This window comes from Grammomys surdaster, unplaced genomic scaffold (assembly GCF_004785775.1).
Source record: "Grammomys surdaster isolate TR1022 unplaced genomic scaffold, NIH_TR_1.0 1136, whole genome shotgun sequence".
Classification (NCBI taxonomy): Eukaryota; Metazoa; Chordata; class Mammalia; order Rodentia; family Muridae; genus Grammomys; species Grammomys surdaster.
The window spans coordinates 1180422-1206281 of record NW_021605555.1 but is presented as its reverse complement, the minus strand read 5'-3'; the positions used below and the strand labels follow the sequence as shown (position 1 = coordinate 1206281).

Here is a 25860-nt window from a genome sequence, read left to right as displayed (position 1 = left end):
ATAAACAGTTGGGTTTTTTTTTGTTTGTTTCTGTTTTAAAGTGGGATCCAACCCCACTTTTCTCACCTCAGCCTTGAGTATTGTACACATGGTTTTTGGTTAACTCTTTGATTGTGAGTTGGCAAAGATGACTTTGCCAAGTGTGGATTCCTGTTGATTCTGAAACTTTGAAAGTGTTTGGGAGACAGGATAGCAGGAGACAGGCTGGGTCATCAGAAAAGGAGCTGTAATTTCAGTTGCCAGATGGCTCAACCCATTCTGCCAAGTAACCGCTTAGATTCTTGTTACCAGTGTTTCTCTGGGCATGGGAAGATTTCCCCCTCTCTCTGTGCATTATATACATCTTGATCCAGATACTGGCCTAAATGATAAAGATACTCTGTCAGAATAGGGCTCATTCTCACCAACAGGACGGCAACACCTACAGTGAGGACACCTGTCAGGTACACCCTAGGGGCTGTGCTACAATCAAAGGGACACTGGTTCCAGTAATCATGCTGCGGGATTCTAATGAAACTGCCTAGGTGTTGGAGGTGGAGTAAGTAAGGAGGCCCCTCCAAAGATGGGAATACACAGCTCATTGCATGTTCAATGCAAAGCTAGGTGCTAAGTCAGGGCCTAGATCTCCATTTACTTTTCTCTGGAGCTTGTAACCGGGGGGCGGGGGGGGTGCAGTTTAGGTAATTCATTGCGATACGTGTGTCCTGGGCCCTCCCAATAAACTCATTTCCCTTTTTTAAAAAATGAAAACAAAAGTTCTAGTGTCTGATGGATGTGTAAAAACCTAATAAGGTGACGGTTGTGTAAAGGTTATGTGTTGGGGGGTGAGGTGGGGGGAGTCTTTCAAACATGTGCCGGACATTGTCGCAGAGGCCGCGGCGTGCGCGGAGGGGAGCTCTTTCTCTCCGCATTGTGCGGAGAGCAGGTGCTGTCTGCATTACCATACAGCTGAGCGCACAAAGAGCCACTGATTCAGCCTCGCACAATAACAGACTGCCTTAATGACAGCCACGCGAACGACACACACCAAACTCACTTTTTACCAAGCAGAGGGAGGCCCGAGGGGAAATACTCAGGAGAGTGGGACCGGACACCAGTGAAGGTGGTGGTGGTTGAAAATTTTCCGGGAGAGGGTGTGTACACTGGGGAAGGGCTAAGCTTAGCTTTTGACTCTGCTGGCTCAGGGAATACACTGCCGGGACCCGAATTCCCCATTTCCAGTGATCGTGGACAACACACGGAGACATCGGCGCTCCCGGACACTGCGGTGTCTGGGGAGTGCCCGGCCGGGATCGCGAGCCCATCGGCACTCTCCGAGGCTCAATCGCCACCCTCCACCAGAGGTATAAAGCGTGCCTAACCTCCCCAAACTTCCCGAAACTGCCGCGGTGTTCTCGCCACCCTTTGCCCACCTCTTCAAGGGTCCCTTTCCTACCGGGCACCCCGCCCCCGCCCCCTCCGGGAGACTCCTCCTTAGAAAGAGCCTGCCAGGGAGGAGGGGCAGCAGCGGGGACGCGGGCCTCTAACCTCTCCCCGGTTCCTCAGTCCCCAGGACTGAACAAACGAGGAGAGCCTAGGCGGCCAGTGTCGGAGACGCCAGAGTCCAGAGGCGGCGTCCTGCGAGCGAGTCTAGCGGTGACCCCGAGTGGGAGGCGCAGGCCGCCTAGCGTGCCTAGGGTTCTCGGGCCTGTGGCGGTGGGGCGGTGGGGCGGTGGGCGACGCGGCCTCAGCTCCAGCTCCGGGAGCAGAGCGTTTCGTCTCCGCGAACGTTTTGCAGGAATGTAAATGAGCGGGTTTTGCGCCGGGGGAGGGAGGCGAAGGGGCGAGGGCGGAGGCAGAGAGGACTAGGGGGCGGGGAGGTGGGGGCGGGGAGGAGGGTTGCACATTTTACAGCTCACTGACCATTTGGCGATCCATTGAGAGGAGGGTTTGGAAAAGTGGCTCCTTTGTGACAGCTCTCGCCAGATTGGGGGGCTGCTCATTTGCATCTCATTAGTTATGCGAGCGGCCGGCGGGATTTAAGGGTGGCAGGCGCCAGCCCCGGCCAGATCCTCCGGCGTGCACCCGCGGTTACCCTGTCTGACCAAGGCAGGTCACGGGAGAGCACCGGTGCGGCACGGAGCCTCCCACGCTTCGGCCTCGGGTCCTGGGTGTGTGTTCTCGCATGGCATTGGCTGAATTCTTGAGGAAGACGCGAGGCTTTGCGATAGTGCAAGAGATACCGGTCTAGAACACTCTGGGAGCGGCAGCCGCCGCCGAGTGACGCACGGCCGGGAAACCAGGGCGCGCGCCGCAGTCCTTGCCACTACCGCCAGTCCGTTCCCACCGCGCCCCTCGGGGCCCCGGATTATCGCCTCACCGGTGGGATTTCCAGACCGCCGCTCTCTAATAGGCCTGCAAAGGAAGCCACTGCAAGCTCTCTTGGGAATTAAGCTGAACATCTGGGCTCTCTTCCCTCTGTGTCTTCTCTCCTTTCTCCTCTTTCCCTCCGCGAAGACGCGAAGACAAAACCAGAAAGCAGGCGACCCTCACCTCCCCGTGGACTGAAAGCCAGAAGAAGAGGAAACCGAAAGTTGTCCTTTCTCAGTGCCTCGCAGAGCTCTTGTCAGGGACCTATCTGAAGCACTGCACCCTCCTGAAGCGACCTGGCCCTGATCTCACACCTGGAGCTGAGAGACGCCTTTCCGCCGGTGCTCTTCGGGTCACATAGACTTTCCTGGCATCCCTGGGTCTTTGAAGAAGAAAGAAAAGAGGATACTCTAGGAGAGCAAGGGCGGCCAGCGGTACCATGGGCCGTCGGAGCGCGCTAGCCCTTGCCGTGGTCTCAGCCCTGCTGTGCCAGGTAGGGGGCCGGGCGGGGCTGCTGCGCGGTGGAGGGAGGGGAGTCGGACGAGCGGATCAGCTGTCCATCCCCAAGTGACTCCGGCAGCGACAACCCCGAGAGCTGCCCGGCAGCGGGCGGCTCCGGATGGGCGCTGAGGTGCGCTCGGCCTCTGCGTCCTAGCAAGGGCCCGCGCGCCCCGGGTCCCTCCGCCGCCTGCGCGTCCTCACGCCCCTTCCCCGCGCAGGTCTGGAGCTCCGGCGTATTTGAGCTGAAGCTGCAGGAGTTCGTCAACAAGAAGGGGCTGCTGGGGAACCGCAACTGCTGCCGCGGGGGCTCTGGCCCGCCGTGCGCCTGCAGGACCTTCTTTCGAGTATGTCTCAAGCACTACCAGGCCAGCGTGTCCCCGGAGCCACCCTGTACCTACGGCAGTGCGGTCACGCCAGTGCTGGGTGTCGATTCCTTCAGCCTGCCTGATGGCGCAGGCATCGACCCCGCCTTCAGCAACCCCATCCGATTCCCCTTCGGATTCACCTGGCCAGTGAGTGGGCGGGCACCTGCGCGCACTCGGCTTGGCCTGGGGTGGGGGATATGGGGTGGGGGGCTCGTGGTTGGCAGTGGGAGGAAGGCATGGGCCACTGATAAGGGTTGGGGAGTCCCACAAAGACACGTCTGAGGTCTTGACTGCTTACTGCGAACTGACCGGCAGTTGAGGAAGGGATGTGGAACACCAGAGGCTTTTTTTTTTTTTTTGCAAGCCCTGGACATTTCTCACACACCTCGCACTTACCTCAAGGGTCGAATGCTTCCCTCCCTTCCCCCCAAAGTTGGGAGAGTTCTTGTTCCCTAACTCCTAGGCCTCGGTTGGGTCGGTTGGGTCACTACCAGTGCTGTGACTGCTCTCCACCCACGAGGTTCCACCCCCAGAAAACTAATGACAGCTGCCCTCTCCTCTTCCGGCACCCCACCTTATTGGTTCCAGTACTCTCTCCCTTTAAAAAAAAACACAATTTCCGGTATTAACATGTTTAAAAACACACACACACAAATGGGAAAAATACTCTTTAAAATTCTTCTATTAGGGAAAGTGATAGGAGTTGACCTTCATTGGCACAACACAGAGATCTGAGAGCCTCTGTACTTGGTTCACTTTAATGCCTCTCCTCCAGCTCCTCCTCCTCCTCCCCCTCCTAGTCTTTCAACTCCTTCTCCTCCTCCACACTTCTGATTTATCAAGCATCCTTTCCCTTTTTCCTAGGGTACCTTCTCTCTGATCATTGAAGCCCTCCACACAGATTCTCCTGATGACCTCGCAACAGGTAAGACTCCAACCCCTTAAACTATGCATTCTCCCCATTGATACACAGTTTACTTGACCCACTCACCCCAGTCCTCTGATATCTTCACTCTGCACCTGGAGTTCAGAGAAGAAGAAGGGTCCTTGGCTTGACAACATCCATACCACTCTCCTGGTTCTTAGCTACTGGGTGTTATCATAACCAACCTGAACATCTTCTCTCTCAGAAAACCCAGAAAGGCTCATCAGCCGCCTGACCACGCAGAGGCACCTCACTGTGGGAGAAGAGTGGTCTCAGGACCTTCACAGTAGCGGCCGCACAGACCTCCGGTACTCCTACCGGTTTGTGTGTGATGAACACTACTACGGAGAAGGCTGCTCTGTGTTCTGCCGACCTCGAGATGATGCCTTTGGCCACTTCACCTGCGGGGAGAGAGGGGAGAAGATGTGTGACCCTGGCTGGAAAGGCCAGTACTGCACTGACCGTGAGTCCTCTGGAGAATGACTCCTAAGGGTCCATTTATAGGGAAAGACATGGGACTTAGCAACAGGAGATGGTAGAGATGGCACACTGGGGAAACTGAGGCCTAAAGAGAAGTGTTTTGCTAAGGTCGCTGACAGGCTAGATTCAGGCATTTTAACAAGGGAGACCTTGAGTCCATTGTAGGAAGCTGCTTTTCTTCACAGGGAGGAGTTCAGAGACAAGGCCAGGGGTCAGGAAGTAAGGCTGTGCTCTCCCTAGGGCCTTTGTATTAGAAAGGGAAGAGAGGAAGGAAGGGAGGGACAGAAAGGGGATGTGGAGGGCTCATTTTCCAACAGTTCTCCTTGCTGCAACAATGTTTCATTGGGAAGCCCTCCCTTTCCTCCACAGAGTTAGGGTGCCTGACCTGCCTACAGAAATCTATCTCCGAAGGTTCCCTGTGGTGTAGGGAAGACTTCAGTCCTCGGGTCTGTGGAAAGCTAGCAGGTGTGCGGAGGCAGACTGCAGGGCTACATGGCTGGAGGGCATCTTGTCTTGTCTAAATGCTTACAGAACACTCTAAAGAAAAGCAGTAACTGATGTCCTGTAATCCTCTTGCAAACCAGGGTACCAGGGCCACAGGGAGGACTTCTGCTCTGCTTCTGGTTCATATGTACCTCAGGGGGTCTCTCTCCAGCAATATGAGGCCTCATTTGCCCAACCTGTAGGAATGGCATTTCCTTCCAACAACAGGGCCTGGTGAACTTTTGTTCTTCTGCCCTGCAGCAGTTGAACATTGGACTCTGTGAGGCCCAGAACCTTGTCAGTGCCTGGGGGAGGATATGGAGTAGCTTTCTAGCTTTAGTTTTTACCTGAGGATGATGGGGGGGGGGTGTCCATACTTCAGTGAGAGCCTGGGCGTCATTGTTGCCTAGTTTCCCATATCCTTTGATGCCCTGCCTTGGCCAAGAGCTGGCTGTTTTCTTAAGAACTGGAGTTGCTGATCACTAATGAGTTTCATAACTGGGGAAGTGAGCCAGCTCAAAGCCTCAGCCTGTGGCCAGCTCCCTACCCCTTCAGGCACCCCTGGCCTCCCACAGTAGCTTTCCTCTCTCAGGGCCAATAGTTCTAAGGTAGCCAGAAATCTAAACTTTTCTTATTCAAACACTGGGGTCTCTCCCCGCCCCTACTTACACGTGCCATAGATTAGATCTCTCTGAGGATAGGCGGTGGGGACACTGCCTGCTCCCATTGGTAGAAGGGTACGTGCGCACACGCGCTTGTGTGAGCGCATACACACATGCTAGGGCTGGGGGGTGGGGTGGGGGCAGCATTGTTGTGCTGGGGCAGCTGCGGGAGGGAAGAGACAATGGAGCAGCTGTCCTGCCCTGCACGCTGCACACCAGCTGTCCACTCTTATCTGCACACACACTTTCTGGGATATTAAGAGGTGGGGCTTTGTGCATAGAATTGGGAAGTGGGGGAGGAGGAGGGAGAAGACTTCTGACCCTCTTTTAGAAGAAAAAGGGACAGGGGTAGGAGTAGGGGCTTCTGAGGGTCCTTTTGTCCTGAAAGCACTATGTTAAGAAGAATGCTCATCCCTGGCCTGAATGAAGTCCAAAGCCACCAGCCAGGGTGGGCTAGGCTCTGTGACCTGAGATTCACTCAGCCTGGACTTACAGAATGGGTACTGCTAATTTTGTCTCAGTCCCACCTGGTGATACCAGGGAATCCCTGGGCTGGGGCTCCAACCTATGTTTTTATTTGTTTGCAGCAATCTGTCTGCCAGGGTGTGATGACCAACATGGATATTGTGACAAGCCAGGGGAGTGCAAGTAAGTTTGCAAAGTTGTCTTTGTCTTTCTTTTTTTTCCTATGAGATTTTCTATGTTGCCCAGGGGGTCTTTCTATGTAACCTGGGCTGGCCTTGAACTCATAATCCTTCTCAGGTTCCCTAAAGATACTATGCCTGGTTCACGTTTTCTTCTTGCTATATATTTTTTTCATATATAGGATATAAAACACTTCAGGGAGTTAGTTGAGTGGGACCTGTTACTCTACTAACGGTCTGAAAATGTACAAGCATAGATTTCTATTAACTTAAGCTCCATACTTCATGGAAATATACAGGCCTCAGTTCCATCGTTCTTGTGCATGTTAAAGGCAACCAGGATGCCTTTGTGCCCTTCATCAAAGACTCTGAGAAGGGATGGCTCAGGGGTTTTAAAGCTTTTAAATGGTCCAATGGATGTCCTGCCTAGTTCGAGGACAGGTAGCTTATTGGTGCTGTTGGATAGTTTTATTTATTTATTTATATTTATTTATTTAGGTGTGCTAGAATACCATTATGAATCTAGAAGGTGGCATGATTGTGTTTTGCTTTTTTCCAAGGTGCAGAGTCGGCTGGCAGGGCCGCTACTGTGATGAGTGCATCCGATACCCAGGCTGTCTCCATGGTACCTGCCAGCAGCCCTGGCAATGTAACTGCCAGGAAGGCTGGGGTGGCCTTTTCTGCAACCAGGGTAAGCCCGTCCTCTATGATTGCCAGGTCTCCTCAGAGCAGCCCAATGCCCACTGGAAAAATAGATTCTTCCTGTATTTGACCTTGGGCTTCCTGTCCCCTCTCCTGTCTCCACCCTGGCAGACCTGAACTACTGTACTCACCATAAGCCATGCAGGAATGGAGCCACCTGCACCAACACGGGCCAGGGGAGCTACACATGTTCCTGCCGACCCGGGTATACAGGTGCCAACTGTGAGCTTGAGGTAGACGAGTGTGCTCCCAGCCCCTGCAGGAACGGAGGGAGCTGCACGGTGAGTCGGGTGCACTGCGCTGTGCCAGCTGAAAACAGGGTCCTTGGTTTTAAATGAGATGTGTGGGTTCTTGGGACAGCTTAAGAAAGTCTCATTTGGTCTCCTTGTGCAGGACCTTGAGGACAGCTACTCTTGCACCTGCCCTCCCGGCTTCTACGGCAAGGTCTGTGAGCTGAGCGCCATGACATGTGCAGACGGTCCTTGTTTCAATGGGGGACGATGTTCAGATAACCCTGACGGAGGCTACACCTGCCATTGCCCTGCTGGCTTCTCTGGCTTCAACTGTGAGAAGAAGATGGATCTCTGCAGCTCTTCCCCTTGTTCTAACGGTGAGGGGCAGTTGGGGGAGAATGTCTGGAGGACTGGCTCAGAAAGCATGTGCATTCTTATTAGGGAACACATTGCTCTGTGAGTCGCCTTGGGTTTTTGGATTTCCCTAGTCAATTCCATGAGGATTCAGGAGGAAAGAAGACAATCAGGAGGGCTAGTATCATATTTATAAAGCAAGGAATGGCTTGGTCAGCAGCCTGCAGCTTGCTCAGGGCCAGTAGTGTTTTGGCACATGTCACTACTATCCACAGCTCTGCAGGCTCTGCTCAGATACAGGAAGCACAGCCATGGTGTTTTGGGAAGGAAGTCAAGCTCCAGATAACCATTTGGGTACCAGGTATGAGGAGGTATGCTTTGTACACCATGAGCCTCTTGCTAGTGAGAGAAGAGGTACCTAAAATAGACTTAAGAAGGCTGAGCCAAATAGATCCTTTCTGTCTTTCCCTCCCTTTTTCCCCCTCCTTCCCCTCTCACTCTTCCCTCTCTCCTTCTTTCCTCTCTCCCTCTCTTGCCTTCTGTATTCTTTCCTGTCTTTTCTCTTTTTTGGTGGTTTTCGGTCCTGACTTTTTTCACTAACAGTCAGTGAGAGTGACATTCTCTTTAATCCTTAATTTCTCTGCCTGTAACCTGGATCTAATAGTATATCATCCCCTGTCTGGTGGTTTGTGAGGTGACCAGGCAAGATGCTTTCCACAGTGTTGTCAAAACACTGATTTAGAGCCTGGGTGTGGTGCCGCAGGCCTGTAATCTGTAAACTCCAGAGACCTCGACAGGACCATCAAGGTCAAGGCCATCCTGGCAAATCTAGCAAGACCCTGTGTAGGTCTCTACCTGGAGTTCTCTCCACAGCCTTGGATTTGAGATCCTAGGCTACATAGTACGTAGACTGAACTACCACTGTACCTGTGATATGTGTAAATTATGGACTTACATGTGCCATATCTGCTCATCTGTTTGGTGAACAAACTGTGTGCCTAAATATGACTGTGCCTGCTCTGTGTTCCAGGTGCCAAATGTGTGGACCTCGGCAACTCCTACCTGTGCCGATGCCAGGCTGGCTTCTCCGGGAGGTATTGCGAGGACAATGTGGATGACTGTGCCTCCTCCCCGTGTGCAAATGGGGGCACCTGCCGGGACAGTGTGAACGACTTCTCCTGTACCTGCCCACCTGGTTACACGGGCAGGAACTGCAGCGCCCCTGTCAGCAGGTGTGAGCATGCACCCTGCCATAATGGGGCCACCTGCCACCAGAGGGGCCAACGCTACATGTGTGAGTGCGCCCAGGGCTATGGTGGCCCCAACTGCCAGTTCCTGCTCCCTGAGCCAGGCCCCATGGTGGTGGACCTCAGTGAGAGGCATATGGAGAGCCAGGGCGGGCCCTTCCCATGGGTGGCCGTGTGTGCCGGGGTGGTGCTTGTCCTCCTGCTGCTGCTGGGCTGTGCCGCTGTTGTGGTCTGCGTCCGGCTGAAGCTACAGAAACACCAGCCTCCACCTGATCCTTGTGGGGGAGAGACAGAGACCATGAACAACCTAGCCAATTGCCAGCGGGAGAAGGATGTTTCTGTTAGCATCATTGGGGCTACACAGATCAAGAACACCAACAAGAAGGCGGACTTTCATGGGGACCATGGTGCTGACAAGAGCAGCTTTAAGGCCCGATACCCCACTGTGGACTATAACCTCGTTCGAGACCTCAAGGGAGATGAAGCCACAGTCAGGGATGCACACAGCAAACGTGACACCAAGTGCCAGTCACAGGGCTCTGCGGGAGAAGAGAAGGGCACCTCAACACTCAGGGGGTATGTGCTGTGAGCTGGGGAGAGAGGGCAGGAAGGCCATGCCATGTTCTGGGTATATACCCTTGTTCAAAAACTTCCTTGTGTGTTTACTGTGGTTCTCTCTAATTTTCCTTTCAGTGGGGAGGTTCCTGACAGAAAAAGGCCAGAGTCTGTTTACTCTACTTCAAAGGACACCAAGTACCAGTCGGTGTATGTTCTATCTGCAGAAAAGGATGAATGTGTTATAGCGACTGAGGTCAGTGTGCGGGCCCTCTTGTCATGGACGGGAGTGATGTGGAGAGGGTCCATTTCTGCCTGAAGTTAACTTCCTGCCTGTCCTGTCTCCTGGGCCCTTCTAGGTGTAAGATGGAAGTGATGTGGCAAAATTCCCATTTCTCTTAAATAAAATTCCAAGGATATAGCCCCAGTGAATGCTGCTGAGAGAGGAAAGGGAGAGGAAACCCCAGGGACTGCTGCTGAGAAACAGGTTCAGGCGGAGCTGGTTCTCTCGGAGTTAGCAGAGGCACCGGACACTGCCAGCCCAGGCTTTGGCTGCCGCTGTACTGCCTGCTGGACGTTCCCATTGCACTATGGACAGTTGCTTTGAAGAGTATATATTTAAATGGACAAGTGACTTGATTCATATAGGAAGCACGCACTGCCGACACGTCTATCTTGGATTACTATGAGCCAGTCTTTTCTTGAACTAGAAACACAACTGCCTTTATTGTCCTTTTTGATACTGAAATGTGTTTTTTTTTTTTTCTAGACGGGGGAAAAAAACGTGTGTTATTTTTTGGATTTGTAAAAATATTTTTCATGATATCTGTAAAGCTTGAGTATTTTGTGACGTTCATTTTTTATAATTTAAATTTTGGTAAATATGTACAAAGGCACTTCGGGTCTATGTGACTATATTTTTTTGTATATAAATGTATTTATGGAATATTGTGCAAATGTTATTTGAGTTTTTTACTGTTTTGTTAATGAAGAAATTCATTTTAAAAATATTTTTCCAAAATAAATATAATGAACTACAACCTCAGGTGTTACTTTTTAGTCATTGCCCTCTTATGCATCCAGTTCACAAGACTATGAGAAGAGAGGCAGCATTAGTGTCTTCAGCAAGGCTTTTCCTGGTTTCAATGGATCAGGGGAAAAGTTTCTTCTGCTCTCTCTGATTGGCCATTGCAAGTTGTCCCCATTAGAGTGACACTTTCCCTCCCACACTATATTTGTGTGGTAATGAGATATTTTGGAGAGCTTGTGACTTCTCCCAAACTTTATATTTTTAAAGACGTTTTACTAGGTTCAAATGTCAGTCACTTTTATATCACCATGGTAAAGGTGTTCTGTCTTAGAACACTGTTCACTCAATTGTTAGTGAGTTTATTTCTAGTTAATTCAAAAAGCTAGTTGCTGGCTAATTCAAGCACAGTCATGCACAGAAATAGTGGTGAACATATTTTTTATTGAGCACCTATTGTATACCAGGTCCTCGTTACGCTCTACCTATAAGGCTGGTATTATTCCTACCTGACAGGAGAGAAAAGTGGAGCTAGTGGGTGAAGTTACTGCCTCTGGATTCATAAGTAGTCATATCAACATTAAGATCCAGGCAAATATGATCCAGGCAAAGGAATGTAAGACCCTTGTTTGTGTGAATGGCTGCTTCCAAGGAATCAGTACAGACTTGGTTCTCAGATGGTAAGTCCTTATTGCTGTGTACAAAGAGGGCAAGTAGTGGGAGAAAACTTCCTACAGCTATCTGGATGGAGCAGACAGAGCAGATAACATTTTAGTCTTTGTATCAAGGGCCATTGGGGTTGATGCTGAGGGACCGAACACTGCTAAGAAGGCACAGTCCACAGATTCTTCTGTCTTGAGAACAACCAGGCACTGTCCTCACCGAGGATCACCTTGGCTATTAGTGTAGAGTAATGCCTAATGGGAAGGTCTATAGTGAATTAGTACAGAGTTACCCCACCCCACTCCACTCCACCACATCATCAGCCTCTCTCTTGCTTACTCTGGGGCTCTTGGCATCTGGGGACCTGAGGAAGAATAATCAGACAACTCTATTTTTCCTTCTATAAGTGGTTAGGGATGTGTGGTGCCAGGTATGTTGATCACCCCAGTCTCAGGCATATGTAACATGCCAGGATTCTTGTGAAGCCGAGTCTACAAAAGTGTTAAATGGAGCATGACTTTCATCTTCCCAACCTTCTCATAAAACCAAAGGATAATTCATCTTTTATCTAGGGAAAGCAAACAATCTGCTTAAGAAGAAAGTAGGCAGCTTAAAACTTCTGGCTGTGAATCCAGGACCCTACTAGAAGCTAACAAGTCTGTGTCCAGGTGGTTTTTCAAAGTCTGAGTTGATGCCACTTGCAGTGGGAAATTCAAGTATATCAGTTAAAAACAGCCATATAAAAGCATAGACATGAGAGGGCCAGTGGTGACTCATCACGCCAAACAGCGCCCAGCCATGTTTAGCCTCTGGTCATGCCTGCCAAGGCCTGCCCTGTGTTTCTCTCCAAGTGTGCCATAAGGAACGAGGAAGGAAGGAACAATGAATGCGCTTAAGATGATGGTGTAAAAATAGAAGCTCCTTCTTAATGGGAATAATCTTGAGCTGGATCTCAGTATTTTTCAAGTTCTGAGGAGAGCTGGAGTATGGCTAGCTGCCAACATAGTAGGAAAGATATGTGCCAACACAGATCTAGTGGTCAGAACAGGAGAGTCAACCCCCCCCCCCCATTTCCTCCTGTCAAACCCCATAACCAGTATCTCTGGATTTCAGTAAGACCATAAGTCGAGAGGAAGGGGAGAGACATATTCTCATTTATAGACTATCCTTTCTCAATCTCTCTCTCTCTCTCTCTCTCTCTCTCTCTCTCTCTCTCTCTCTCTTTCCCCCCCTCTCTCTCTTTCTGTCTCTCTCCCTCTCTCTTGTTCTCTCTTTTTTGTTTATACTTTAACTTCATGCTTCCAGAAATGTATGAATACTGGGAAAAAATTATTGCTAAAATCATGGTCTCTGAGGGCTTTTGATCTCATCATTTACCACATGGGTCAGGTACTTTACAGTGTAAGTGAGTGCTTGCATCTTTGCTTATTCACAGCCGCATGGACTCCTGGGAAGGGGTTACCAGTGGAGACAGTTGTGGCCGTCTATCTTGATATCACAAAGGAGGCAGTGGTGCTGAGTGGCGTTGAGTGGGACTGCCCCTTTGGCCAGGGCTGTCTCACAAGATCTTTGCAGATTTATTCTATGCTTCCTGCAATTTACATTCTCCTTCCTTCTGCATTTCTGGTTCCTTTTGGTGGAGGAAGAACGGCAGTTACTTTGTTGTTACTTTGTTAATTTGTTATTTTGTGTTTATGATGTTCAAAGTAATGGTAACCACCAAAATATAAGTGTGCTGCCATTACAAATGCTCCTTCAAGGACTCAGTGCACAAATTTACTCATCCGATGGACAGGATTCTACAGGTGTACTTCCTGCTCTGAATTGCTGAGTGTACATTCAACACTGGTAAACAACGCCAGGGACAAAGTAACTTTTTTACATTAAATTGAACCTACATCTCATGATCAAGCAGAGGATCACAGGTGACTAAGATCGTCCTGAAGGGTCTATAGTCAGCAATCCTGGGAACTATGTAGGTCAGATAAGCTGCTGGGACGACAAAGAAATTGATAGAGAACTGACAAATTAAAGGGGGTTGATATGTATCAATTGACTGCAATGTCTAGATCTGGTTTCTGTTTCAAAGAGTTAAAAATTTATGAATAAGCTGGAGAGATGTAAATGCTGCCCATCGAGGTCAATGGCTGAAAAGGTGTACCTTCTCGGTATTTAATCATGATATGTCCTTACTGTTGAATTCAGTAAACAGACGAGACCTTATCATTTAGAGAAAAAACTCTGAAGGCTTTATGAGTGAAATAATAAGTTGGAGAATTTGTTTCAATGCCCTAGATGGGATGTTCTGGCAAGTGGGGGTACAGATAAAACAGGGGCCACACCAGATGATTAAAGCTGGATAAAGGTAGTCAGAGTCAACTCTACTTCCTTCTTGCATGCTTGAAACTTTCCACAAGCAGAAGTTCTAAGATGAACTTTTCAATGAACATGTGTCCAGTGATCTCTCTGTGGGCTGTGACAGATGAACAGGTTACTGGTATGCTGCTGATGGGCTTAACTGAGGTTTTTTCCATCTTGGCATATGCATCTTTCAGATGAAAAACCTTACAAAACTCAAAGTAAGCAATCTATGTTGGGTGGAGAGAGCTGTTGGTTCAAGGATTTTGGTGCCAGAATCTTGGATCTAAACTCTGCTATGTGCAGGCTCTGCACACAAATCTGTCTGCTAGGATGAGCCTAGGATGAGCTGGTGAGGCAGTATTGAGGCTCTGTCCGTTTGTGAAGGCTCTGTTTCTGCTGCTACCACTGTGCTTTTCAAATCACTAATCTGAGCATGTGCTAAGATGAATAATAGTGTCTGACTCCTTTCAGTACGGGGTTCCAAATTCTTAACTTGGCCTCTTGGGCTTTTGTGTAATCTGGCTCTTGACTGTCTCTGGAGTTTCACTTCATGCTCTTCTCCCTTTGACCCTTTAGCCCTTGGCTGTAGCCAAGCAGGCTGTGGGAAGCTCCCTAAACCTGGAACTTCGCAAATAACTCTCCAGCTGCTTGTCTCCTGTGTTCTGCTGTCAGGCCGATCAAGTTCCTACTGAACTTCCTGCTGTCAGTGAGCCTTGCCTGAGCATTGGGTCATGATCACGGGGGGGGGGGGGGGACCAAGAATTTGTAACCATAACATGAATCCAAACATAGAAATTATCTGAGTGTATGACTGCATTCATTTGTGTTTATTCTCAGAGCTGGTTACAGAGATCCAACCCAAGTACACAGTGAGTGGATGTACTTGCTACCTGATGTCAAGTGAGCAAAATTAGCTATTTTCTCAGTCTACAGACTTTATGAAAAACAACACTTCCAAAATAGCACCCGAATACCTAGAAATCTGCAGAAAGAGCACACTATTCTTACTATAACATCGCTAAAACACAGGAGGTGTGCTATGAGGTAGGATTAACAGGAGTTCCATTGCAAGTGCAGGATGCTTGAAGATTCCCTGACATTTCTGATGGTTGTCATTTGAAAGCAAGTCAGAGATGACATTTAAAAGGAATATATGTGTCCCTGTAAAATATTAGCATATTTTAAAAACACAACAGCTTGTATTTATGCTCATTTATACAAATAAACAAATGTTTCCATCTTATGTCACAGTCAATGGGGGAGTGAGTGTCATCATCAGGTCTTCCTTTGAAAAGCAATACATTCATACACTCATTCTTTTTTTCTTCTTAGAAAACATTTAAGTCTCTTCAGCCAGTCTTTTCTGGATACTCAGTCTTAACGTTTCAACTTTAATAGAAATGATACTGAGTGTTGGAAGCAACCAGAATGAAACTGTATTGCAGGGTGTATCATATCTTGCCAAAGCACAGATGGGAAAAATGACAAGACCAGAGTCACTCATTAATTCTTAACAGAGAAACTGAAGCTGCCTGAGAGGAAACTGCTCAGATGCCAGGCTGGGCCCCCTGCTGCAAAGGAGGGAAGATGGCACACTGTCCATGACTGGCCAGGAGATGGGTGACTTTTCAGCAGAACATTCAAACTGAACCAATGTTCATACAGAAAAGTGGCAGCCACAGCCTTTTTTAGGCCCTGAAGCTTCTCTTTGTCAGAAAAGCTTAGTAATTTTTTAAAAGTTAACTTGAGCTTCAGAGTTATCAAAAGAGAAGGGTAGATTTATGCTGGACATTCCATGAGTAAAATCTCTCTGGAGACAGAGTCAGTAACTGTGACTCTCTATTCCTTGGCCTGATGTCTGAACTCCAGCTAACCATGTGGACATTGAAGATATCAGTGGTGGTTCAGGCTTTGGCATCTGCTTTGGTTTGAATGTTCAGGGTCATTGTACTTTCAAAAAAAAAAAAGTAACCTGAGATAGATCTTTGATAGGATTAGTATTGTTTTTAAGTTCCTCTCTTGATGCACACTAGCCTAAGGAGTAGGGGAGGGGATAGGTGGAAAGAGGGAGGGTATGAGGAAGGAAGGGAAAGAGAGAGATAGAAAGGGAGAGGATAGAAAGGGAGAGGGGGGAGAGAAGGGGAGGGATAGAGGGAGGGAGGGAAAGCAGGTGAGTGTCTCGACTCTCAGGGAGTTTTATCACTTTCAGAATAACAGCATTATTTCTTTATGGAATAGAATTGTTCTGGGTGTGGTGACACACAGCCTTAGTCCAAAGACTAGGGAGGAAGAAACGGGCAGATCTCTGTGGGTTAGAGGCCAGCCTGGTTTAGCAAGTTCTAGGACAGCCACATAGAGACTATCTCAAAAAGAAAAAGGAGGGGGAGGAGGAAGAAGAAGAGGAGGAGGAGGAGGAAGAGGAAGAAAAGGAAGAAGAGGAGGAAGAGGAAGAGAAGGAGGAAGAGGAAGAGGAGGAGAAGGAGAATAATAACTAGACTGGCACTAAACCAGCATAATCCCTAGCTGCATTATACATTCTTATAACCAAAGATAAATGTAGCTTTCCCCTTCACAAAACAGTTTCTCTTTGCTTAAGATGGAGACCATCACAGAAATCCCCAACTGGTCAAAATGTAGAGAACAAGTGGACACGGAATACCTAGCCTCAATGGGTACAGCTACATCACAGATCCTGTATCTAAGGCTCAGGGACCATCAGTGGGTAAGGCTACATCACAGATCCTGTATCTAAGGCTCAGGGACCATCAGTGGGTACGGCTACATCACAGATCCTGTATCTAAGGCTCAGGGACCATCAGTGGGTACGGCTACATCACAGATCCTGTATCTAAGGCTCAGGGACCATCAGTGGGTACGGCTACATCACAGATCCTGTATTTAAGGCTCAGGGACCATCAGTGGGTACGGCTATATCACAGATCCTTCATCTAAGGCTCAAGGATCATCACAGAAGAGGGGATAGAAAGACTGTAAGAGGCAGAGCAGGAATTCTGCTGTGCAATTGTTTCTCCCAGAAATGTCAGGGAAGCCTCACCCATGACTCCTCAACAGTTTGGCTGGTTAAATAAGATCTGAACAAGGAGAACACTGATAAACATGTTAACATGAAAATCTTATGGGATCACATCCCTAGACAAAAAAATCTATAGCCAAGGATGATACAGAATTACGCTTCCCTCAAAGTTGGGGATGCATGTAGCCATATGATCGTCCTGGATCCACAGTGGAAGAGATGTAGCCACCTGAACTCAGCAGTTCATGCAGAGCTAGTGTTCTGGACTCTATTGACTCACTCCTAAAGCCTGACATCTTTTGTTGCATACTACATCCAGTCTTACCAAAAGAATATGACTTTAATGCTTATCAACTAATCAGCCAACAAACCAGTAAACAGACCTGCCCAACATTTTGCAACCGATAAAAATCTCAAGTGGAAAGCTTACTCCAGGCTGTGTGCTAAGATATAGTTCCATTTCTTCTACTTATGTTGATTCAAAATATTGACAGTCTAGTGATATTTTACTGAATAATCATTCATTTAACACACTGATTCTCTCATTAATTGCAATGAATTGCTTGCAGTACATTGTTTTGTCAAGAGGAGTAAACTTTCTAAAGAGTGTTGTTACATTGTTTTGAACTCCCATCAGATTTTTACCAGTTCGGAATGCCGCCAGCTGTTCTTTCACTAAAGAGATACTATGATTTTAAAAGTTCATTTGTCCATGTGAGAAATAAAAAATAGCACAGTTCTTTTAATTCAATTTACTATATTCTGATGTGGGCATTCCCTTCTATCTGAAATAATGGACGTTCCTCCACAGACCACTGGGCACCCTGTCTGGAATCACCAGACATCTAGAGAGTACTTGCATGTATTTTGGATTTAATTTATTGATTGATTGGTTGATATTATTTTGTTGTTGTAGTCTTGTTTTATCTTTTTCCACCTGCTTTTTCCCCTTTTATACTTGTTTAATTAACAATTTATGATTGTTATATGGTGAAGTGGATGTGTATCTGTGATTTATACATAGTAGAGTGAATGTGTACCAATGATTTACACACAATGATGTGAGTGTATGCCAATAGTTTATATACAGCTATACTTCAATACTGTGAGGAAGATATGTGTTATGGTTTTCATACAGTGAAGGGAGATATTCTATGATTTACATATAGCTAAATGCACATGTGTCATGTGCATAAAAAGAGCATGTACTGAGACCCAATCTGTGAGCTAGGCAAAACATATCCATTGCACCTAGAGAATACTCTTGATGCATAGTCATCACCATCAAGACCACAGATCTGACCTCTACAACCAGCTAAAAATACTATAACATGTGGGATTTGAGTTACACCTCAGCATGTGTAGGAATTGGTGCTGTTTTAATACTAAATTTAATAATAATTGTTTAGTTTCCATAGAATTGTAGAATTGTCATGTGCAGGAAAGATGGTTAGGATTCTAACTTCATTCCTTACTCACATGAGAAGATGTGATTTGGTTTCTCAGCTCAATCTGTCTAATAACTCTCTTGTAGCTCCTAAGGCTGAATTCTAATAGCTTTGATTAACCCTGTGTCCCACTTCTTGAACCCTTGAATCTGCTGATCTTGTACGTAATGGGCCATTCTGCTTATTCGAGGCTACTGTTCCTTGGTCAAAGGTCTTGGGTCCACGTGTCAGTTCTTCTAGGAAGTTTGGAGGATGTGTCTAGAACAGCAAGGAATGGCTCTTCCAGAGGCTTCAGGAAGGAGCAAGACCTGCCACTCCCCCCCTCCCACTGCCTGTTTGCCAGATTAAATCATTACTTCTGGCTGATATCTAGGACAGGGACTTGAGGACCAGGCATGGAAGGGGGGTTGGGCACCTAGGAGCTGTAGACATGAGTTGGCGACTAAAGGGTTTTAAGTATGAGAATGGGGAACATACATGACCTGGATTGCCTCCTTACCTCTGATACCACTACCTAACAGGGCCTATCATCAGGACTGTGGCCTCCCAGGTTATTTCCAGAGCTTCAGCCAGAACTTGAACATTGGAGTTCATTAAACACATCTTAGTACCTTTTGTCATGCTAAGCAATAGAGAGTTTAGTCAATTATCAATTCAGCTTGAAAAAGCATGGCTGTATGGAGAAGCTCTGTCTCAAATGAACCAGCCAACCAACCAACCAATCAACCAACCAACCAACCAACCAACCAACCAACCAGCCAACAAAGAAACAATCCACAAGGATTGCAAGCCAAGTCAAAGACTGGGTAGAGAGGTCTGTAGCATGGGATGGCAGGAACTGGTCACTAAGCATTTGTGGGGATTAATAATGTAGACAGAGCAATAGTTCCTTAGGATGCCATTGTCCTAATCCTGGAACCTCATATAGCAGTGGGTTGTTGCAGCTACAACTTAATTTTCCTTTAAATTTTTCTATATGAGTGTTTTGGCTGCATGTATATAGGTCCTGCATGTGCATACTGTGCTTGCCACCCTCAGAGATCAAAAGAGGGCGTCAGATCCTCTTAGCTGGTGATATGGATGATTGTGACTGCCATGGGGTGCCAGAAACTAAATGAGGGTCCTCTTCAAGAGCAAGTACTCTTAATCACTGAGCCATCTCTCTAGCACTGATGCGATTAAATCAGAGATTTTCCCTGAAAGGACCCGAGTTGACACAGGACACATCAAGACCAAGTTCTCAGTCAGCACAACGGAGATTTATTTTCCCCAGAGGGACAAGGGGCAGGGAATAAGAGACAAAGTCAGGAGACAGAGGATAAGGAAGAAGGGAAAAGGAACAAGGGAGAGGTGGAAGGGATATTTGCCCCAAGAGATAAAGGACTGCCTCTGGGTAGAGAGGAGACAGACTTGGTGTGGACTGTAGGCAAATGACAGTTTATAAAGGGCAAAAGGTAAATCCCATGTTAGGATGAGTTGGCTTGTTTTGATTGGGCATGTTAATTAGGGTAAGCAAAAAAGGATTACATGTAGACGGATGGAAGTTTCCAGAACAGGTTCCTTGCTCACCATCTTGTGAAGCCAGCTAAGATATGGAATTTTATTTCTTGTTCCTTGGAGGCTTTTGATTGCTGGATTTCCATACTTTGATGATCAGACTTTGCTGATCAGACTTTGGTGATCAGCCTCAATAAAAGTGGCAAAATAAAGGGGACAGGCCTTGATGTCGAGCTTTAGGGATGTAATCTACAGTTTAGCAAGGGGAGAGAAGAGGGAACAGCAAGGCCTGCTGTGCCGTGTTTGCCATGCTTGCACCTACCACGTCCGCTTTATTCCCCAAATATTGGGGGCCCTCAGAAGAGGCAGGCATGAGGACTGGGGTTGGAGAAGGAAGCAGCCACTGGGACCAGTGACTCAGTGTCTGGAGGAAGAGGTCATAAATTTTGAAGTTGCAGAGAAGCCATGAGCCACTGATGGTTCCTGGGAGCTGAGAGGGAGCAGTGAGAGGTTTTCTCCGAAGTCATTAAGAGGAAAGATCCCTAAGGACCCCTGGACTTTACAATAAGGCCTCAGTTCAACCCTTGACCTTCAGACTCTAGTGATAACTTGTGCTGCTAAACTCACTGCTGTGATATGCTTTTGTAGCAGCTACAGAGCTAACAACACACAGGGCAACTCCTTGGGAGGGACTACAGGTAGATAGATGGAAATTTCCAGAACAGGTTTCTTGCATACCATCTTGTGAAGCCTGCTAAGATATTGAAATTTCATTTCTTGTTCCTTGAAGGCATCTATTACTCCAGACACTCATGACAGTAGAGGCCAGTCTGGCCAACCCTGTTCCTTTTATAAGACACTTGTGCCCTTGCAGAGTGGGCACAGAGAGGGAGAAGGAATCAAGGAAGTTTGGGGTTGATGTCAGCAGCAACTGGTTCTGCTGTGGGTCTACCTCTCAGCTCCTTTGTCTCCACCACCAGTTAGAATGCAGCCAATTGCATGTCCAGAGCTCAGGGTAGTCCTCCAGCAAAAATGCACAGTTCTTTCCAAAAATGACATTAGAACTTCAACAATGGGGATAAATAACAGGTGCCAGGAGCAGCTGCTGATGATTAGTAGTAGCTCTCCTTTCAAATACATTTTGTGTGGAGAAACCAAGAACTTTAGAGGTGCTTCGGTCTGGAATGTTCGGGGCTATTTCCTGTCTTTTCCTACTGCAGCAGCTTTGGTATTTGTGAGCTGAGTCAGGAGATAGGGCACTGGGAAGCCACGGGTCAGAGGAAAAACCTCAATTACTAACCCCTTGCAGTTGCTTTGAAATAGCATTTGGTTCTCCACTGGTATCTTTTTGAGATGAATTGTTGGCCTCCTTGCAAGCCTAGGTAGGCTACTACATGCTCTCACAGAAAGTGTAAATTGTGCTAATGTTTCAAAGACACAAGGGAGGGGAGAGGAAGGCTATGACCAAGCTAGAGCTGGTCTGGTCTCTGGCAGACACCCCCTGCACTACTGTCTCACAGCATTTCTAGCACTGTTGACTGTCATGTGTACAAGCCAGGACACAGGGAATATCCCAGGCTGTAATCGCACTCGCTCACTCACTCCGCAAATATTTATTGAGTTACCTGGCACTGGGCCTGTGCTTGCTCACAGCAGAGCATTTATGGCCCCCAGGACAGATGTGCAATGTGTCTACCGTACATGGGAGATAAAGTAAGGCCCAATGCCTGCAAGCTGGAACCTGGTGCCATGGCCTCATAGCACTTAGACTACACAGGCAAATCAACAATTTCCACTCTTGATTTTCATTTAATGACACTGTTTGTGTCGATGATTCAGTGCCCTTGTTTTCAGCTGCAGCCTTGAGTCTGTGAGGAAAGTAGGCTTTGCTCGGGAGCCTGAAAAACAGGTGCTGCATATTCAACTCTCTCGGCAGTGGGGTGGGGGTAGGGGTGTCAGTGCAGGGCCTTGAGAATAAATAGTTCCATAGATATTTTCAGAATTGACAAAGGATATTGCCGTCAAGAACCCAGACCCTGCTGAGCCTGGTGCATGAAGGCGGACTATGCCATTCTGCAGTGTACTGCCCCAGCTGAGGCTTAGAGCTTAACCCTGGGCCCGCTATGAGCTAATACCATGAGCTTTTAGCCCATAACCAACCAACTACCCAGCTTTAGGTACAATCTTTTGGTTTCTGGGTAGGAAGAATGGGGTCTGGTCGTTTACTTTGTCGGCTGTTAAAATCCCACAGTCAAATGTAGAACTGCCTAGTTAAATCTAAACAACCACCTCAGAAGTTACTCTGGAAGGCTTAGTGCTTTGAGCTGACACCAGGGGCTTTTTCTTCCCACACCTTCACTAGCTCAGGGCTAGTAGTAACTTCTTAGGGCCCAGGTGTGATAATTTAAATAAGAATGGTTCCCATCCCAAAAGCTCATATATCTGAATGCTTACTCATCAGGAATGGTACTATTTGAAAGGATTAAAAGGATTGGTAGCTGTGGCCTGTTGGGGAAAGTATGTCATAGGAGTGGGCTTTGAGCATTCAAAAGCCCGTGCCAAGCCCAGTGTTTCTCTCTCCCTACATATCAGGATGTAGCTCTGAGATACTGCTCAGCCTCTGTCTGCATGCTGCTGTGCTTCCTGCTATGATGATGATAGACTAGACTTCTGAAGCTATAAGCAAGCCCTCAAGTAAATGTTTTCTTTCATAAGAGTTACTGTGGTCATGGTGTCTCTTCACAGCAATTGAACAGTGACCAAGATTCCAGGACTCTGGAAGCTCCTCTGGGGTGCTGAGGACATGGCTGGGACCACTCACCTTATATAATTGATCTTCAGTGGTAGATTTCTTAGCCCTCTTGTGGCATCAATTAATTTAGGGGTTCTATTTTATTGCAGGCTGGCCTCTACCAAAGGGAAACCAGGCTGTTTGGGGGCTTAATAGTCATTTTACCCAGAATGCTTTACTCTAACACCTACCACTCTGTTTGTCTTTGGCATTTCCTAAACAATCTCTATAACTAATACCACAAATTTGGTAGACTAGGATCACAAGTCACTCTCTCACAACTGAGAAGAACAGGTGTCTGAGGTCTGAAAGGCAGGATATGTTTCCCCTGAGAGTCTGTTCTGGCCTCCTTGAGCCAGTGCAGATACTCAAGTCTTGTTTACCTCAGTGTGTAGGTATATCCTATCTCTATGTCTTTCTTCTTCCCTAAATAGCTCAGTCTGTATTTAGGACCCAGTCTAGTCCAACCTGATGTCCCCTCTATTCAACTACAGCAAAGACCCCTCTCTAGTGAGGTGTCATATGATAATGCCTGAATGGACTCGGGTTTGAGAGGCCCCATCATATCTTCTACAGATGCGTCATAACTAGCATCAACTAAGGTCTCACAAGTTCCTCTGTCCCAGGATTTTCCTCAGCCAGTGACTCTAGGTTTATGTATGAACGTATAGCAATGTTCTTCAGATAGACAGGTGCTAGTTGATGGTATTCCTGTGACTAAAAGCACTGCAGGACAGCCTGTATGAAAGAATGCTCTCAACCAGATGCAGCAAAAAACACAGGAGACTCTCCACATGTAGTAGATTAGTTCCATCAGCTGATACTGCTGTGTAGACAGGTGTCAGGGTCTGCTGAGCCTGCTTAGCCCAGGGAATTGTCCTAGAATCCCAGTAGCTGCAGTCATGGCTGGAGATGGCACCAGGCAATGGAGAACCAACCATATGCTGCCAGTCTAGAAAAGTCCATCTGGTAGCTTTCTCCACCCATAACTGACAAACAATGTTTAAATCCCTTTATCTGGAGACAAATAAAAAGAGTACACCTGTAGTGAATAATTTAAGGTGATATTCTTGCTAGCTGTTGAGGGGATATGGGAAGAAAAAAAAAAGCTAGTGACATCTGGTTGGCATTGACTTTTTTGACAGAAGTGTTTCTCCTGGTAGGGAGGCTGTTTTCTAAGAAGTCACATTGAGTCTCTGGCCTCTTCATCTTAGGCCTCTAATCTTTAACTTCTTTAAAAAACAAAAAGGAAAGTTAATGACTGTCTCAAGCAACTAGGCCCAAATCATTTTACCCAGAATGCTTCGCTTTAGTACCTATCGCTCTGTAGATGATGGGTGAGTGGAGGTCAACTCAGATTAGAGGGTGGGCAATCTGCTGCATCCCGACTCCTTTCTACATTCTCAGGCTCCAGGAGTTAGAGCTCCATGCCTGCATCCCTCTCTCAGCCGACCACTGCTTCTCCTCACAGCCTTATATTCTAGAGCAGTGGTACTCAACCTTCCTATCTCTGCATCCTGTAGCTGCTTGCATTCTAGTGCTAGTTTGTGTCCCCCCTCCAAAAAAAAAAAAAAAAAAAAAAAAAAAAAAAAAACAACCCTGTTTTCACAAGAAGGTCTGTATGTAGCTTCTGGGAACCTGCCCCCAGCTGATTCTGATTGGTAAATAAAGATGCCAGCAGCCAATAGCTGAGGAGGACAGACAGACACAGGATTTTAGGTTGAGACTAGGAACTGGGGGCAGGAGAAGATCTGCCATTCAGGGAGACTGCAGAGGAGAGGAGAGATGCCATGCCTTAGAAGAGTGCAGGATAGAGAGGCAGAGCCGCCATATGAAGAAGCCGGAGAGTGTAGCCCAGAAGGCTGCCCGACTGGATCCAGAGCATCCAAGATAGAACACAGAATTTAGTAAGTAGTAACTCAGAATTATCAGCGGGAGGTATATTCTATCAGCATGGAGGTTAGGCAGTGGCCCAGCTGTTGTGCTGTTTAAAGTATATTAAAATATAAAGGCTGTGTGTGTGTCTTTCATTCTGGAACATAAATTACTGAGGTGAGTAGTGACCCCATGCCAGGGATTTATTAATTAATAATTAATTCAACAGCTACCCTTTAATACAAGTTCCTCATGTTGTAGTGACCCCAACCATAAAATTATTTTCACTGTGACTTCATAACTGTAATTTTGCTACTGTTATGAACTGTAATGCCTATCTGTGTTTTCCAGTGGCCTTTTAGGGGCCATGGCCCACAGGTTGAGAACCACTCTTAGAGTATTTTAAACGAGTAAATACTGCCAGGCAGTGGTGGTGTACATTCAGGAGGCAGAGTTTACAGAGTGAGTTCCAGTATAGCCAGGGCTACACAGAAGTATCCTGTCTCCAAACAAACAAACAAACAAACGAAAAAAAGAGTAAGTACCATCAGTCAGTTAAATCAGTTAAATGAACACTGTATATGTTTTCTGAAATTGTTTAGTCTTTTTTTTTCTAGTTCTTCCCAAAAGACTAAATGGCCCGGGCCAGCTGGAGAAGTTACATTGGTTCTAGACTGGGTTGGCCCTTCTCAGGTGGCTAAGTATCCTTTCCTGAGGACTATGACCTATGGGCTCCCTTCACACCTGCCGTCTTGAATGTACATCATCCATTTGTGTTTGCTGGCTCAAGAGAAGACTTGGGAGATGCCCCACACATGTGTCTCTTTGAGATTTCATCATTGTTCATCCGAATCTCTCACTCTAGCTTAGCCATTGCAGCCCAGATACATTGTCTAAGGACTCACTTTTTTTCTCTGTGCATTTCATGTAATTAGAAGATTTACAGTAACAAATGTTGCCAGAGAAACTCATCAAGTACTTTGAACATTTTTGTGAAACTGATGCCTATATGTCAAGGCAGTCATGGGTAATTGGCTAAGGGCAGTCGACATGGCTTTTCCATAGAATTTCCTTCTAGAATCTGAGCAAACCAGCTGAGATGAGACGGTGGAATTGTATACCCCTTCCCTATTGCTGTGGCAACTTTTCCATAGCATGGCAAGGTACCTGAAGAGTCTCTGGTTCATGTGAGGGCTCAGGCCTTGGTCAACAGTGTTCTAACAGGCATCCAGCAGCATTACCTCTGTGTGAATCCTCTGTCTGACTTTGAAACACTTTCCCCCCTTTTGAAAAGTAGGCATGGTAGTTTCTGCTTCATTTGCTTCTGGGAAGTGAGAAACCATAAATAGATGTGAGAATTTAGAGACATACTCTATATAATTCTCAGCCATCATGTTTATTTTACTCAGAAAAACGTATGGCTAAGAGCATTGTTAGATGTAATTTTGTAAGAAAGCTTATGTCCTAAGCCAGCAGTTATCAAACTTCCTGATTCTGCCACTGTTTTATACAGTTTCTCATGTTGTAGTGACCTCCAACACTAAGATTATTTCATTGCTACTTCATAACTGTAATTTTGCTACTGTTATGAATCATAATATAAGTATCTGATATGCAGGATATCTGATATGCAAATCCCATGAAAGGGCTTGAGACCCTCATGT

The 25860-nt window shown here is 47.0% G+C and overlaps 1 protein-coding gene across 1 annotated transcript; it reads left to right on the top strand.

Moving 5' to 3' along the window:
* Positions 1–2068: 2068 nt before the first annotated feature.
* On the top strand, positions 2069–10540 carry Dll1 (delta like canonical Notch ligand 1). The gene is made up of 11 exons (XM_028783500.1): positions 2069–2842; positions 3069–3362; positions 4080–4140; positions 4346–4603; positions 6353–6413; positions 6970–7100; positions 7223–7392; positions 7505–7721; positions 8729–9521; positions 9639–9756; positions 9860–10540. Exons 1-11 carry the CDS (start codon positions 2789–2791, stop codon positions 9863–9865), a joined length of 2163 nt encoding a protein of 720 aa, XP_028639333.1. The 5' UTR covers positions 2069–2788; the 3' UTR covers positions 9866–10540.
* Positions 10541–25860: the final 15320 nt, after the last annotated feature.